We start from the raw sequence: 16,750 nt of genomic DNA, 5'->3' as shown, positions 1-16,750 counted from the left end.
AAGCATGGGCATCGCCTGCTAACAGCTCCAGCAACTGTCATTTGCGTAGCATTTGCTCCTATGGACATTTGCCTCTTCCCTCTAAGGCAGGTATTGTTAACATTCCTATTTTACAGCCAAGGCAACTGAGACTCAGAGATGCCAAGGGACTCAGTTAAGAATTTTCAGGAGGGAAGTTGCAGAGAACTGGGTCTCTGACTCTGTAGTCCATGGGCGCTCTTTACAGCACAGTGGGGCCGTCTCCCACGCACAAGCCAGGCTATCTCGTGGGCCAGTTATTCTCAAGGACTCTGCACTGAGGGGCAGAGGTGGGGATGATGAGGATCTCACCATGGATTCCCAGTGTGACATCCAAGTCACCGTGGAAGGTGACAGAAGGGCTCACAGGCCCCTTCCATTCTGGCCCTTACCTGGCCAAGAAAAGGCAGAGGCAGGCTTGAAAGTGCTTGAGCAGAGCTCCTACCTGTCAGCTGAGGGATGTAGGGCACGCAGAGCCTGTCGGCATTGTAACCGCTGCCGCCCAGGACTTCACTGATCTTGCTCTGGCGGAAGAGCAGCTCAATCACCACTCCGTCAAGGTTGTGAGTCAGCCTGGGAGACAGAGAGCGGGGAGAGGCACCTGAGAGCCCTGGGCGACCAGGCCGATTTCTGGGGCCCTTCCTTATTATAAATGTAATGCTCAAGGGAGTGCCCTTGGGGCCCAGTGGCTGGGATTCCAGGCTTTCACTGCTGTGGCCTGGGTTCAATTCCTGGTCAGGGAACTGAGATCCTGCAAGCTGTAGCAAGGTAACACTTATTATACAAAATGACAGAGGAGAGAAAGGAAAAAAAAAAAAACCACCGGCAGTCCCACTTCCCAGAGAGAACCATATCCACATTTTGTGTAGGTTCCCTCAGTCATACACATTTATGCACACATGCAAACATTCCCCTACCCTCCACAGTCCTGTTCCAGGACTTATTTTACTCACCTATTATGCAGTGACTATTTCACATGAACTACTCTTCCAAAACATTGTGGGTGGGCTACCAGTTGTCTAATGGTATGGACAGGCCATAATTTATAAAGCCATCCTCTATTGTGGGATATTTTGCTTTTTCAGAATATCTTTTCCTTGAGTTCCCCTGATATTGAAGTGACACTGGCCCACAGACTACAGTCTGAGAAGGCCGCTTGGATTGGTGGAGCGGCTTCTCCAGGATGTGTTCCCCTGGGCTTGGCCAAAGTACCCAGAGGCTCTATCCCATACTCGATCGTACAGCACGCTGAGATTGCGCAAGGCGGGGATCACGGTCACGTGAGGGGGATTAAATTTGACCCAGGACTTCTGCGTCACAGGCAGGGTCCATTTTCTGCCTGTGAGCCCACAGAAGCCCAAGTCCCTGGCCTCAGATCACCCACTTTCTTCCTCAGATGCCCTGGGTGTTTCCTTGACCATGTCCCCGCTGTGATCCTTACCTAGGCCTCTCCACAAACACGTCCTCCGGAAGCATGTATGGGGCCTCTTTCTTCCTGGTCTCTATCACCTGAGGTTTGGGAGGAATGGAGAAAAGAGCTGAGTTCAGTGGGGAGAGGGAGATGCAAATGGGCCAAGGAAAGAGCTCCCGCCCCAATAGAGCACTTCCTTCCTCCCACGCAGTCCCTGGCAGAGCACCCAGAGCTGGGGGAGAAACAGACCAACCAGGACCTCGGGGCAGCTCAGGAAGCCCAGGAGGACTGCTCAAGCTGTCTCCAGTGACACACACGCACTAAATGTCCGCCAAAGGCAGGGGACTTTGCTCCCAGGAGAGTCCAGTGTCTTGCTCCCATGACCTATTCCTGTTTTCTGTTTACACACGAGAGAGGAAGCACAGATCGCACTGTTCCCCAAACCCAGAGGCACTGCAAAGCATCCTGATGGAAAGTGACACAGTGAGTTTCCCTCATCATCCTTTGCAAATTTTTGACAAGAAAAGTGACAGCTATTAAGATGGTGAGAAGTGGGAGGACAGTTGGCATCAAAGTACACGCAGGAGGTGAGGAAGCCATGAGGCGACTGTTTGTACTGAAGAGGACATCAGCGTTGCTCTTCCAGTCCTCCTGGATCAGCCCACGGCTGGCAAGGTCCTGCTTCGGTCAGGCTGGTCTTTGGCTCAGCAAAGCTGCTGTAGCACCTTCCTTCATGCCCCCCCAGCCGGTCAGGTTAGCCGAGACCTAGGTTTTCTTGTTTACTTTTGTTCTGCTGGTGTATTTTAAAGTTAATCCTACATATGATATCATTCTACCTATACACAGTTCAGTATGTTTTTAAATGTCTTTTTGCAATAACTGAGCACATTGGATTGTAGACTGGCTATAAGATAATACCAAGGCATAATCAGTCATTTAATTAATACTTTCATTATGTAAATAGCATAGCAATTGAGCAAGAAGGTGTCCATATTTTTTTAGATATGAATACTGATATATTTAGAGGTGAAATGACGTGATAACCAAGGTCTGTTTAAGCATATTTCAGCAAAGGAAAAGAAAAAGAGACAGATGAAGCAAATGTGGAAAAACCTTCATAAGTGTTTAATCTGTGTGATAGCTGTGTGGATGTACACTGGCCACTCACACTGCTTTTTTGATATTTGAAAACTTTCACAACAAAAACGTTTCTTAAAAGTAGTTTCAGTACCAGATGATCCGAGAGGTGTGTACATGTGTGCTTCTGGGAGTGAGGGGGGCATAGAGGGGCAGGAAGTACAGGGGGCGCAGGTAGCAGGCTGGGAAGAGGTACAGGACACTGACTATGTCTGATCCCACCCTGCTATGTCATGTCCTGCAGCAGGAGATGCTCTGCTGGGAATTTCTCATCATTAGTTCTCATGCCTGGACTAAGCACAGAGCTCATACAATTCAGCAAAAGGTTTTCTGGGGAAACCCCAAGTCAAGGGCTTCCTGAGCTCTTGGGGTCATAAGGACACCAACCTCATGGATGTGCTGGCAGAAGGCAGGCACTGTCGTGAGTTGGCTGATAAGATTCAGGTAGGCAGCACCCAGTGCGTAGAGGGCACAGCGGTTGTAAACAGGCAGGTTCTCTTCATTGACCTGGGCCACATCCTGGGACAAGACAGGGAACAACCCATATAGGTGCCCACTCTCCACCAACCTCTCCCAACCTCCCTTAGAGATGACCCACCACTCTAGATGAAGTCTCTCCCTGCATTTGTCCCTTAACCTTCTGGGGGACAGAAGTCACTGAAGCAAATGGTCCCTAGAACAATCCATGAGCTGGATGCCCATAAATACTCGAGTGGAGAGGCGATAACCTCAATGCCTGACTTCGCAGTTCCAGCTGTAGCAATCTTGACTGTCCAAACCCTCGTGAATCTCCACTTCAAGGATGCTGTTTCCTTCACTACAGACCTCTGATAATTCCTGGAGGACTGGATTGGTTTGCTATGCTGGATTCACACGTTAAATTGACAAAGCTATGAGAATTACTAGGGGCTGGGACACAGAGGAATCTCACATTCTAGAATGAAGACTATCATAGCATCTGGGTTGGTCTTGCAGGATTTAGCACATCAAGCAGGTAGCTAAGGAGTCTCCCTGACAGAATTCCCAGGTTCACCACCATTCAGAATATGATGCCCACTTAGCTCAGGACCCTGCAGACCCTGGCCTTTGAGGTCTTAAGAATCTGCTCCCGTTCTTAGCATCCTGGGGAGTGTACTTTTACCTGGGCAGACCTTGGAAGTCTAAACCCTATCTAGTGCCACAATGGCTGCCTGAGAGTCATGACGGGGGCTTGTTGAATCTCTAGGTCCCCGAGCTTGGGTACAGTACGGGGATTATATATTTTTAATAAGTGTTTAAGGCAATTCTGAAAGCACAGCCAGTTTTGGGAACCAGGTGACATTTAGACAAACAAGTTTGTTTGGGGATCACTGCTTCCCTGGTAGCTCAGCTGGTAAAGAATCCACTGGCAATGCAGGAGACCCCAGTTCAATTCCTGGGTTGGGAAGATCCCCTGGAAAAGGGATAGGCTACCCACTCCAGTATTCTTGGGCTTCCCTGGTGACTAAGATGGTAAAGAATCTGCCTACAATGAGGGAGACCTGGGTTTGATCCCTGGGTTGGGAAGATCGCCTGGAGGAGAGCATGGCAACCCACTCCAGTATTCTTGCCTAGAGAATCTCCATGGACAGAGGAGTCTGGCGGGCTACAGTCCATAGCGTCACGAGAGTTGGACTGAGCGACTAAGCACAGCACCAGGCTGTCTTGGTAATCCATGAAGTCTCATTCAGACCTTGCAAGAGACCTGAAATACTAGGGGTGAGTGATGTTTTTGAAAGATCCTGTTCCCTGGATCTCCTTTAGTCTGAGGATGGGTCAAAGCCATGAATTCAGCATTCTTTGGTGGTTACCCTGGCAGGACCATGGTTTGTAGTCTTCAGAGGAATGGCCAACTAAGGGCGCAACATACCTGGGCTCCAAAACACAGTAGTTAAAACAGCGGCCACTCAGCACTCTCATTAGAGCTTGGCCCAGACAGGTCCCCCCCCCGACCCTAACCTCTGTGTCCTGCCCACACCAGGCCCCACCTGGACGGCCAGCACCAGGCGGATGAGGTCCACCACCACCTCCTCGTTGGCCAGCTCGATGCTGATGAGTGCCAGCAGGCCGTAGAGCGCCTCGTAGTGCTTATGTATGTTCGTTTCCTCCTTACAGCTCAGGTAGATGTGTCTGTAGAGCTGCTGGGAGTGCTGGAGAAGTGGGTGAGGGTGGGAGCAAGGCCATGGTGGATGGCCACAGGAGAGGCCAGGGGCATGGAAGAGCAGTCTGAAGTGGGTGATGTAGCTCCACCTCCTTCCTCCTGTACCCCTCTCTCTGCCCTCAGGGACAGGATACCTTTAAAGCAGACCCCAGCGGAATGGAGTACAGGCAGGAATATGTGCTTAGGGAAGGTGGGGCCAGTGAAACTAACAACAAAAGCTGATGCCCAAACACAGGGGAAGATGGTCAAGCGATGGTCCTCCTCTGGCTTGGGATGAGTATGACCTGGGGGCTTGATCCCCTAGAGGGGTCGGCTGGTCATCCTGACTAATCATAGTCAGAGAGGAGGAAGTGGGCTTTTTAGGCATGGCCAGTGGTGACTTGGGGGCTGGAAGGCTGGGGTCCACAGGGCCTGACCCACCCAGGTTTCACTGTGTCTTGAGGTCACGCTTGCTAACCTTCTTCATGAAGATGGTGTCCTGCCGGGAGCACTTGTCCACTTTCAGCTTCAGGACAGAGATGTCACTGAGGGTGCTGCGAGGGGAAGTGAGGGGTCACCTGAGCCCTGGTGTGAGGCCAGCAGGGCTCGCGTGGTATCACTGGGCCCTGCCCCCGTCCTTAGTTGTATCAATGTCTCCCTGTGTCCTCCCACCCTGGTTCTTAGCCTGATCGCCACTTTCTCTCAAGTTCTCAAGCTCCTTTCTCATTTTTTCTTAAATACTGATCCAGATTACCTTCTTCCTCACTTTCTTTCCTCCCTTTCAGCCCCCACTCTACTGATAACCCTGCATCCTCTTCTTCCCTTCCTACCAAAGAGCTCCTGTGAGTACCTGCTCTTTATCTCCCAAATCTCCACTCCCTCCCTTGCTCCCTTAGACATAAGCCCCCTTTCAGTCTCCTTCCCTCGAAAGAACCCTGGGTCCATGTCCATGGTCAACTCCCTGGTGAGGGGTCCCCACTGAAGATCTGCATTGTCCTCCCACCTGAGGGTGAGACCCTAATGGGAGCCTTCTCCCCCATCACATATCACATTGTGGGGGTGGGGAGACCCTAAGTTCACCTGATGGTAGAGAACTTGTGACGGTTGCCATGACGATCAATGAAACTGATGAGAATCTCTAGAACGAAGAGACGGATCTCTGCGTCCTCCATGAGGGCGGTAGAGAGAAGGCGGTCAAGGAAGTTGCTGGGCAAAGCTGACATCATGTTGTTGCTCTGGAAGCCAGTGGATACCTGCAAGGGAGCCTGGGATCGCATGCCTAGGAACACCGGTCCTCCTGGCAGCAGTGAGGAGATGGAGAAGCAGACAGCAGGAGCTGGGTCCCGAGCATCCATCTTCTCTAAACATCTCCTAGTCCAGTTCCCCCCTGTCCTTCACCGTAGGCAGCTTTGGGGAACCCTTCAACATCTACTGAGGCGACCTGCTCAGATCAGTGTAGCTGAGCAGATGGGGACAGTATCCAGGGACATTAAGCTGCTAAAAGCAAGCCAGAGGATGAGCACTGGAGGGGAGCAAGAAGCCAGAGAGTATCTGAACCTAAAGTTCCAACCCATTAAGGCACACACGGTGAACGTTCACCATAAACACACTTCATCAGGAGCATGGACAGCCACAAAGAAAAGGAGAGATAGTGGAAGAACTTACAGCTGGGCTGACGAATTAGAACCCACAGACATAGTCACATTCAGAGAACACACATAGAGTTTGTTTACACCTCTTCTAGCTAGGCCATGATGGTGGTCTTTGGATTAAAGCCTGTTGGCATACTGAGATATCTCATCCCTGATGTTGTCAAAAAGCAGCCAAACAGATTTATTGTTAAGTCCATATTGCAAAACAATGCCTTTGATGATTCAGCAGGCCCTTGAGGCTCTGGTAAAGCCTGGTGGCATCAGTGTTCACTGAAGGGGGATGTATTTAAGGTGTGTCCCCAACCATCACCTTGGTAAGATGCTGGGTACAAATTAATGAGGGTAAACTCAGCAAAGAAATGGCAGGAATACATAGACCAAGGAGGTAGCCAGATGTGGGTGTCAGTAGGAAAAGCCTTTATAATAAGGGGTGACATGAAAGGTGTGGGCTGGGAAGGGGGCACGGAAGCGAGGGGATCAGGAGCAAGGGGGCTGTGCCGGCTAGCATGGTTAGCACAGAGACAGGTTGAGGGGTGACATGGAGGTTCTAGGGAGGGAATAGGTACGGAGGGCCTTCCAATTTCAATCTGAGAAGTTTGACATCTGGATGTACATCAATTGGAAACTGAGATCGACTCTTTAACAAGGAGCAATCCATGAGGAACAACATTTCTAGAAAATTCTTCTTGGTTGAATTTAAGATAGGTAAGGAGGGAGGGGGAGAAGGCAATGGCAACCCGCTCCAGTACTCTTGCCTGGCAAATGCCATGGATGGAGGAGCCTGGTAGGCTGCAGTCCATGGGGTCACTAGGAGTCGGACACGACTGAGTGACTTCACTTTCATTTTTCACTTTCATGCTTTGGAGAAGGAAATGGCAACCCACTCCAGTGTTCTTGCCTGGAGAATCTCAGGGATGGGGAAGCCTGGTGGGCTGCTGTCTATGGGGTCGCACAGAGTTGGACACGACTGAAGCGACTTAGCAGCAGCAGCAGCAGCAGCAAGGAGGGAGGGAGAAACCAAGAGAGTAATCTAGTTGTGAAATGTCCAGAATTTAGGCCAGGGCTGTTCACAAAAATACCTGAGGCACTTGTTAACAAATACACATTCTAGGACCTCACTCAAACTGATGGTTCAAAGTCTCTAGGGACTCTATATATTAAACAAGTTGGTCACGGGAATGGCATTTGAGAACAATAAATCTAGGCTCCAGTGATGGCTGCAAAGATGGAAAGAAGACAAATGCAAAAATATTGCTAAGTGGAGGGTGGGGGTGGAGATTCCCTGGCGGTCCAGTGGTTAGTTAGCACTTGGCACTTTCACTTTTGGGTCCCGGGTTCAATCCCTGGTGAGGGAACTAAAATCTTGCAAGCCACATTGCATGGCCAAAAAATTTTTTTAAAATAATTTTAAAATTAAATTACCTAAAATAATTATAGTTATTATTTTTAAAAAACTGATAAAGGGAAAGATGGTGACTGGGAGACTGAGGTGGGCATAAATGCCAAGGGAGAAACAGGTGGAGGGGACCTGGTGAGTTACTTGGAAGGAGAAAGGGCAGGGACCAGTAGATTCCATCTCAATACAGAGATAAGGCTTGAGTGACAAGACCATCAGTAGCTGAGAAGGTACCTTTGTGAAAGTTAGAAACAGGTGTCCTGCCTGCTCTGGATAACCCCGTCTTGTGGGTTCCCAGCCTGCCTAGTGAGTGGTACACAGGTTAGATTCAGTCCCCCACTCCCCTCTTTGGCTGGGCATGTTTGTGCAGTGTGCAACCTGCACAACAGAAAGTGGTAGCCTTCTCTTGGTCCCTTGGAAGGAGCTGCCTCCTGCAGAGGCAGAGCAGGAACAGGGACAAGAGAGGCTTACCTGAAGGAGGGATTTCAGCAGCATAATCTGGGTCAGTCGGTTCCTGTTCTCCCTATAGATCAGAGATACAGATGATCACCAGGATGGTGGTACAGATACAGAAAACCCCACACTTGTGTGCCCAGTTCTTTCTTGTGATTAGATTCTCCATGAGGCTAAACTTGTTGGGCTACCCAGGACAGTGACTTCCAGAGGAAGGACGCTGACCAGCTAGTGGTAAAGAACCAGCCTGTCAGCGCAGGAGACATAAAGAGATGCAGGTTCAATCCCTGGGTCGGGAAGATCCCCTGGAGAAGAGCATGGCAACCCACTCCAGTATTCTTGCCTGGAGAATCTCCACGGACAGAGAAGCCTGGTGGGCTACGGTCCATGGGGTCACAAAGAGTAGCACATGACGGAAGCGACTTAGCGCACACACACCCCTCAAGGTGGGCGATTGTTACTGATGGGACAGTCAGTGGAGTTACTTAGGATCCAAAGGCCCACGAGAGGCTGTGGAGGGATCTGAGAGCAGAATGAGAGAATATATGTAAGGGCAGAACTAGGAAAGTTGAGGTGGAGAAGGGAGAGAGCCCAGAAACGTGGGAAGGGGAGTCGATGGAATCCAAGAAGGGAGAAGAAGGCAGGGTAGACTCACCCAGTCCTCCCCGTCTCCATGGGGTGGTGCAGGGAAGGCAGCGGAACCTTGCTCATGATGAAGAGGATCACCTCGGAGCGCTGGTAAGTAGGCAATGTGCTGGCAAAGGAGCCTGTGGGGAAATGACAGAGGAGAGGGTTGGCTCTGGTAAGGCCGGCAGCCTCGGGGGGTCCCTGCTCAGCCTTTCAGCCTAACAGACAACTGTGAGGAGTGCCAGCTGACTCTTCCAGGCTCCTATCCCTTGACCTGTTATTCCCGTGGCTGTGGTGAAGGTGTGGGACCTAGAGGGGACGCTCCAGTAGCACTGGAACAGGGAGACTCTGAGCCCTTACAATCACATGTGGACTTCAGAGTATCCATGTGCATACCCATAGCTTTCTCCCTGTCCTCTTTCCTTCCTTTTGTCTTTCTTTCTGTCACCTCCCCTCCAATACTTTGGCCACCTCATGCGAAGAGCTGACTCATTTGAAAAGACCCTGATGCTGGGGAAGATTGAGAGCAGGAGGAGAAGGGGACAACAGAAGATGAGATGGTTGGATGGCATCACTGACTCAATGGACACGAGTTTGGGTGAACTCCAGGAGCTGGTGATGGACAGCGAGGCCTGGTGTGCTGTGGTTCATGGGATCACAAAGAGTCGGACTCGACTGAGGAACTGAACTGAACTGAACTGAACTGAACCCCTCCAATCGCTCAAACGTGGAAGGATCAGGCAGGCCTAATGGGGACTGGGGTGCAAGAAGAGTTCGCCTCTCTTAGCCTCTGATCTGAACTCCAGGCTGAGAAACCCAGGGACATTGTTCTGTGATCTAACTCAGGCCTGGCCCCAGGGACGCTGTGAGCTGCGTGCACTGTGGGCTAACTCCACTTCTTCCAGTGTCCGCGCATTAACACGAAGTGCGAGTATGCGTGCTTAGTTGCTCAGCTGTGTCCGACTCTTTTTGACCCCGTGGACGGCAGCCCTCCAGGCTCCTCTGTCCATGGGGATTCTCCAGGCAAGAATACTGGAATGGGCTGCCATGACCTTCTCCAGGGGATCTTCCCCAACCCAGGGATCGAACCCAGGTCTCCTGCATTGTAGGCGGATTCTTTACCAGCTGAGCTACCAGGGAAGCCCTAACGTGACGTTGAGTGGATGACAAACCTACAACGCCAGGGACTAACATCCTTGGGGGAATGGGGACCGCCCATCTGCCCCTCCTTCAGCAGGTCTGGCCCGGGAGCCCTCCCGGGCCCCACCTCTCCCGGGGCCCACCTATGGTCTTGATGACTGCCTCCTGGAACATGCGCTCTTCGTGTTCCTTGATGATCTTGGTGCCGAGGCTGATGGCCCCGTCGTAGCTCCCGGTCAGAACGTAGTCGATACTGAGCCGCAGCTGCCTCAGCAGAGTGTTGAACATCTCCAGCACCGTGGGCCCTGAGCGCAGCAGGTGGGAGACCTGACATCTGGGGCTGGCACTCCTGGCTCATTGTCCCCTGCCCAGGCTTACCGGGCAAGCCCAGGCCCACTTCCAGCCAGGGGCTTCCTCTGCCCCCCCACCTTCCCCGGCTGATTTCTCCTCCTGAGGATAACTGCTCTGACACCTCTCTACCCTTGCCCTTTTCTGGAAGGAGGGACAGCTCACCGCTAAGGGCAGTTCTTCGTCCTTGAGGGGGTTTCCAGCCCCCATTCCGCTTAAGATCCCGCCTTACCCACAGAGCCGGTGGCGGCGATGACGGCAGCTTCTGACAGGACCTCCACGATGCCCGCTCGCACCGTGGCTGCGCTGCGGCTGTTGGCATCCAGGTGGCTCAGGAGCTGCTGGATAACCAGGTGGGAGTGCTGCGGCTGGGGGGGAGGAAGACGTGCTGGTCCCCAAACAGCAACCCCCCACATGGCCTCTGAGCCCTCCAGGAGGACCCAAAGTTGTGTGGACAAAAAGTGAGGTCCCAAAGCTAGTGGGCACTAGAGGTGGCGCCCAGATACCCTGGCTCCTCTTCCTGAATCTCTCCCCACTTCTTGGTCCAAGAAGGAGCTGAGTCAAATCCCAATGAAGACTTGGAATTTCACATATTTCCTGGGCCCTTGCACTTCAAGTGGGTCAAAAGTCAGTTTAAAAATACTGTCTTCCTTTTCATTTCCCCCAGGTGCCAGATCTTAAAGTAAGTGCCACAAGCAGTCACATGGTTTAGTCCAGTGCTGCTCAAAGTGTGGCCCATGGTCTGGTGCCAATTCAAGATCTGTCTGATGCCCATTTACATTGAGCTAAGGACAGAAATTGAAAGTAAGTGTTGAGTAAGCAATCTGACAAAGCCATGGCAGTCAGTTACGGTCTGTGGGCTTGTATTTAGCATGAGGTTTTCACTTACTTTTTCTAGGAATTCTTTTTGTGTTTTATAAAGTGTAAGTCTGTGACATATTAGAAATAAAATGTTTTAAACCAGTCCTTCTCCACGACTAGGTCAAGCAGCACCAGTTCAGACGATTAGGGGCTGGTTTTCTCCAGGTGTGCACCATCCTGCTCCCAGGGATACCCTTGGCCAAGGGGACAAGATGAACCTGGAGAACCATCATACCTGAATTGAGTACATGATGATTTTAAAGCAACGGATGGCGAACACCTTGGGTTCCCAAAGAGAATGGTTATCCAGATGGCTGTGAGGGAAAAAACATGGAGAGTAACTATGAAATGCAGGTGATGCAAAGGAGGAGGAGAAGCTTGGTGGGAACATAACCCGTCCTGAGAGACCCAGTCCCTCTCGAAGCTTCCAGGTAAGTGGCAAGGGCTTTCAGGTGCCGGTGAGAGAAGCACGAGAAGCTGAGAACAGGGGCTGTGGCTGTGGACTCAGGAATGAAGCCGAGCGCCTTCCTTTAGCCTTGGGACTCCTCCTGCCAACTCGTCTCCCCAAAACTGTGCTTGGCCACTACGTGGTAGTTTTCGATGCCACAGTGCAGAAGAACGTGGGCACAGAGAAGGGACCAACTTGGCCGCAGCCCCTCAACTGTGACAGGCCCCTCCTCCCGAGTTAGTAAGGAGGTGCCGGACCTGAAACGGTTCAAAGCTGGAGGCCAGGGGGCGAGGAAGGGGAACACTCACATGAGAACAGGTTTGATGGCGTTTTTGATGTTGCCAAAGGCAGCCCGGCCCAGCAGTTCCCGGAGGCACCTCTCAGCTAGCTCTGCCGGGTTCTCTTTCTCCTTCTCTGGTGCTTGGAGAGGGGAGGGGGACCGGCTGCGGAAACACACAGCCCGTGGGTGAAGAAGGATGGAATACACAGTCTGAGAGTCAGCTTTGTGCAGGCTTTCTGTGCTTCCCTCATGTAAACAGACCCAGGAGGACAAGTAGGAACTTGATGTAGGCTGTGTGAGGTCACAGGGAGATGGCTAGGCTCTCAGAAGTTAAATGGGGTAAGGAAGCCCAGAGTGGAGGAAGATGGTGGGAAGACGGATAAAGTTCTTTTTCTGGACACCCTAGGGACAGGCCTGATGGGTCTCTGTGGGAAGGAAGGTGCTTTGAGCACCACGGACCTGGGGAGGTGCAGACCACACGTATCTCCACGCCCCCAAGGCTTTGGAAGGGACAAGAGATGAGATAAGAAGAGAGGGATGCAAGCAGAGTTGGACAAAGCAAAAGCAAAGGGGAGAGAGGAGCGTGGGCAAAAAGCAGGAGGGAAAAAAAGAAAGGCTCAGGAGGGAAAAACGGGTGCTGGCTTGGGTGTGACTCGTGGTACCCGAGTCACAGGGAGTGGGCTCAGATCTGGACAGGAGTCCCAGGATTCCTCATCCTGAGACCACCAAGGAGCTTGTCAGAGATAATGCTATTCCAGGAACCACCACCAGAGGGCATACTAAATTTCCCAACCAGCTCTATTTACGCAGTATCAATGGAAAGAAAGTGGGGAACTCAGATCATCTTCACTTGGTGTCATGCACAGCGGAGGTGGACAGCACCAGAAACCTTTCTCTCTATCCCATTTCACAGAGGGGAAGAGCAAGTGGCATGAGCAGGATGAATTCATGTCTGGGGGTTCCCAGATTAAAATCTAATATCTGGAGTTCATGTCAAGTGGCTGCTGGCTGGTGGGCATTTTTTAAGGACCTGAAACACCATTAGGAAGTGAGGGAGAAGAGGCCCTCCTCAGCAAATTGAATCATGTTGTTCAGTTGCTAAGCCCAGTCTGACTCTTTGCAACACCATCAACTGCAGCACACTAGGCTCCTCTGTCCTTCACTATCTCCCGGAGTTTGCTCAAACTCACGTCCATTGAGTCAGTGAGGCCATCTAACCATCTCATCCTCGGCCACCTGCTTCTCCTCTTGCCCTAACTCCCACCATCGGGTTCTTTTGGCATTTAAAAACCTCCTTGTTCTGCTGCTTCTTGAAAGACCGAGGAAATCCAACTCTTGGTTCTTTATGTTTAGCACACACTCACCCCAGGGAGCCCAGCACCATCCCTGCTTTTCCTTCAGGAACGCAGACCTTAAGGGGTACAGAGGGCTGGCAGAAGGCCAGAGACAACGTTCCCAAGGAACCAGCTTTGGATGCGCTGCAGAACAGGCCACAAACGCCAAGATCCCTGGCCTTGAAGCTGGGTTTTACCAACCGGCCCCAGGTGTATGGTTGCCGAGCACCCTGAGAGGGCTGCAGAGTGGCCATGCAAGCCGCTCCCTTGCCTGCTCACCTCTCTGCCTCCTCCACGTGTTGCAGGTTGAAAAGCAGCGACGGCACGATCTTGTCCATGTGCTGTGGGTCCCAGATATTGGCCTGCAGCTCGTCATTCACCGTCTTCCTCACCACCCCTTGTAGACCTTTGATGCCCGACATTCGGATTCTGTAAAGAAAAGGGAGACAGGGGCCATGGCATCTGCAAACCTTGGTAAGTCCAGCTTCTGTGACAAGGAGGGGAGCACAGCGAGGGGTTTACAGATGCCCATAAAGGCAGAGGGGAGCCCACCTTCTACTCTTTGTGTGACTGGGCCTCCTGGCTGGCTGCCTGAAAGCCATGTCTTCCAGCTTGTCTTGGAGATTCCTAGACTGCCCTTGCCCTGTACCACCCAGGTTTCATCTCTAGGGTGCCAGTTTTCTCCAGGCTTCTTAGTACCCAGCTGGGTTTTCTCCACCTTGAGACTGAGATATAAGAGCCCAAAGGGCTGCCAAGAACTGACAAGGCAGAAAATAGGGCTGAGGGCAACTTACAGGGGGAAGGGATCTGGAGGAGGAGGCACAGAGCTGTCAGGCTCTCGGGCACAAGGGAGTCTTGGCTGGGACTAAGCTGGCTGAGAAATCAGAGGACACATGAGTAACAGCATACAGGGGACCCCTTTTGCACAGATCCAGTCTCCAATGAAAGTGAAAGTCACTCAGTCAAGTCCCACTCTTTGTGACCCCATGGAATTCTCCAGGCCAGAATACTGAAGTGAGTAGCCTTTCCCTTCTTCAGGGGATCTTCCCAACCCAGGGATCAAACACAGGTCTCCATTGTAGGCGAATTCCTTACCAGCTGAGCCACAAGGGAAGCAATGGAGTAGCCATCATAGTCAATAAGAGTCCGAAATTCAGTACTTGGATGCAATCTCAAAAACAACAGAATGATCTCTGTTTGTTTCCAAGGCAAACCACTCAATATCACAGTAATCCAAGTTTATGCCCCGACCAGTAATGCTGAAGAAACTGAAGTTGAACAGTTCTATGAAGACCTACAAGACTAGAACTAACACCAAAAAAAGATATCCTTTTCATTATAGGGGACTGGAATGCAAAAGTTATAAAAAGATATCCTTTTCATTATAGGGGACTGGAATGCAAAAGTTATAAAAAGATATCCTTTTCATTATAGGGGACTGGAATGCAAAAAACTGAAAGAGATGGGAATACCAGACCACCTGATCTGCCTCTTGAGAAATCTGTATGCAGGTCAGGAAGCAACAGTTAGAACTGGACATGGAACAACAGACTGGTTCCAAATAGGAAAAGGAGTACATCAAGGCTGTATATTGTCACCCTGTTTATTTAACTTATATGCAGAGTACATCATGAGAAACGCTGGACTGGAAGAAACACAAGCTGGAATCAAGATTGCCGGGAGAAATATCAATCACCTCAGATATGCAGATGACACCACCCTTATGGCAGAAAGTGAAGAGGAACTCAAAAGCCTCTTGATGAAAGTGAAAGTGGAGAGTGAAAAAGTTGGCTTAAAGCTCAACATTCAGAAAACGAAGATCATGGCATCCAGTCCCATCACTTCATGGGAAATAGATGGGGAAACAGTGGAAACAGTGTCAGACTTTATTTTTTGGGGCTCCAAAATCACTGCAGGTGGTGATTGCAGCCATGAAATTAAAAGACACTCCTTGGAAGGAAAGTTATGACCAACCTAGATAGCATATTAAAAAGCAGAGACATTACTTTGTTAGATGAACAAAAGTTTGTCTAGTCAAGGCTATGGTTTTTCCTGTGGTCATGTATGGATGTGAGAGTTGGACTGTGAAGAAGGCTGAGCCCACAGAAGAATTGATGCTTTTAAACTGTGGTGTTGGAGAAGATTCTTGAGAGTCCCTTGGACTGCAAGGAGATCCAACCAGTCCATTCTGAAGGAGATCAGCCCTGGGATTTCTTTGGAAGGAATGATGCTGAAGCTGAAACTCCAGTACTTTGGCCACCTCATGCGAAGAGTTGACTCATTGGAAAAGACTCTGATGCTGGGAGGGATTGGGGGCAGGAGGAGAAGGGGACGACAGAGGATGAGATGGCTGGATGGCATCACCGACTCCATGGACGTGAGTCTGGGTGAACTCCGGGAGTTGGTGATGGACAGGGAGGCCTGGTGTGCTGTGATTCATGGGGTCACAAAGAGTCAAACACAACTGAGCAACTGAACTCAACTGAACTGGAATGCAAAAGTAGGAAATCAAGAGATACCTGGAGTCACAGGCAAATTTGGCCTTGGAGTACAAAATGAAGCAGGGCAATATTAAGAGGTGGTAATAATACACAGAAGAACTATACAAAAAAGATCTTCATGACCCAGATAACCACAATGGTGTGATCACGCACCTAGAGCCAGACATACTGGAATGTGAAGTCAAGTGGGCCTTAGGAAACATCACTATAAACAAAGCTAGTGGAGGTGATGGAATTCCAGTTCAGCTATTTCAAATCCTAAAAGATGATGCTGTGAAAGTGCTGCACTCAACATGCCAGCAAATTTAGAAAACTCAGCAGTGGTCACAGGACCGAAAAAGGTCAGTTTTCATTCCAATGCCAAAGAAGGGCAATGCTAAAAAATGTTCAAACTACCACACAATTGCACTCATCTCACACACTAGCAAAGTAATGCTCAAATTCCCCAAGCCAGGATTCAACAGTACGTGAACTGTGAAATTCCAGATGTTCAAGCTGGATTTAGAAAAGGCAGAGGAACCAGAGATCAAATTGCCAACATCTGCTGGATCATGGAAAAAGTAAGAGAGTTCCAGAAAAACATCTATTTCTGCTTTATTGACTGTGCCAAAGCCTTTGACTGTTTGGATCACAACAAACTGTGGAAAATTCTTCAAGAGATGGGAATACCAGACCACCTTACCTGCCTCCTGAGAAATCTGTGTGCAGGTCAAGAAGCAACAGTTAGAACCAGATATGGAACAATGGACTGGTTCCAAATTGAGAAAGGAGTACATCAAGGCTGTATATTGTCACCCTTCTTATTTAACTTATACTCAGAGTACATCATGTGAAATGCTGGGCTGCATGAAGCACAAGCTGGATCAAGACTGCTGGGAGACATATCAATCACCTCAGATATGCAGATGACACCACCCTTATGGCAAAAAGTGAAAAAGAACTAAAGAGCCTCTTGATGAAAGTGAAAGAGGAGAGTGAAAAAGTTG

The 16,750-nt window shown here is 50.4% G+C and overlaps 1 protein-coding gene across 3 annotated transcripts in view; it reads right to left on the bottom strand.

The window, feature by feature from the left end:
* Positions 1-16,750, bottom strand: part of EFR3B (EFR3 homolog B (S. cerevisiae)) — a 98,437-nt gene that overhangs the window by 10,968 nt on the left and 70,719 nt on the right. Inside the window, exons 6-18 of one of the 3 annotated variants that reach the window (XM_010840569.1) lie at positions 13,543-13,692; positions 11,958-12,092; positions 11,437-11,515; positions 10,573-10,708; positions 10,136-10,297; positions 8,881-8,992; positions 8,244-8,295; positions 5,805-5,977; positions 5,203-5,278; positions 4,573-4,734; positions 2,954-3,085; positions 1,460-1,527; positions 464-591 (exon numbers count right to left, since the gene is read on the bottom strand). In XM_010840569.1, the coding sequence (XP_010838871.1) occupies positions 464-591; positions 1,460-1,527; positions 2,954-3,085; positions 4,573-4,734; positions 5,203-5,278; positions 5,805-5,977; positions 8,244-8,295; positions 8,881-8,992; positions 10,136-10,297; positions 10,573-10,708; positions 11,437-11,515; positions 11,958-12,092; positions 13,543-13,692 (1,565 nt within the window). The remainder of the gene's footprint in view (positions 1-463; positions 592-1,459; positions 1,528-2,953; positions 3,086-4,572; positions 4,735-5,202; positions 5,279-5,804; positions 5,978-8,243; positions 8,296-8,880; positions 8,993-10,135; positions 10,298-10,572; positions 10,709-11,436; positions 11,516-11,957; positions 12,093-13,542; positions 13,693-16,750) is intronic. The other 2 variants (XM_010840570.1, XM_010840571.1) reach the window with 2 other exon arrangements.

This window comes from Bison bison, unplaced genomic scaffold (assembly GCF_000754665.1).
Source record: "Bison bison bison isolate TAMUID 2011002044 unplaced genomic scaffold, Bison_UMD1.0 scf7180017864145, whole genome shotgun sequence".
NCBI lineage: Eukaryota > Metazoa > Chordata > Mammalia > Artiodactyla > Bovidae > Bison > Bison bison.
This window is presented reverse-complemented; position numbering and strand designations above follow the sequence as displayed.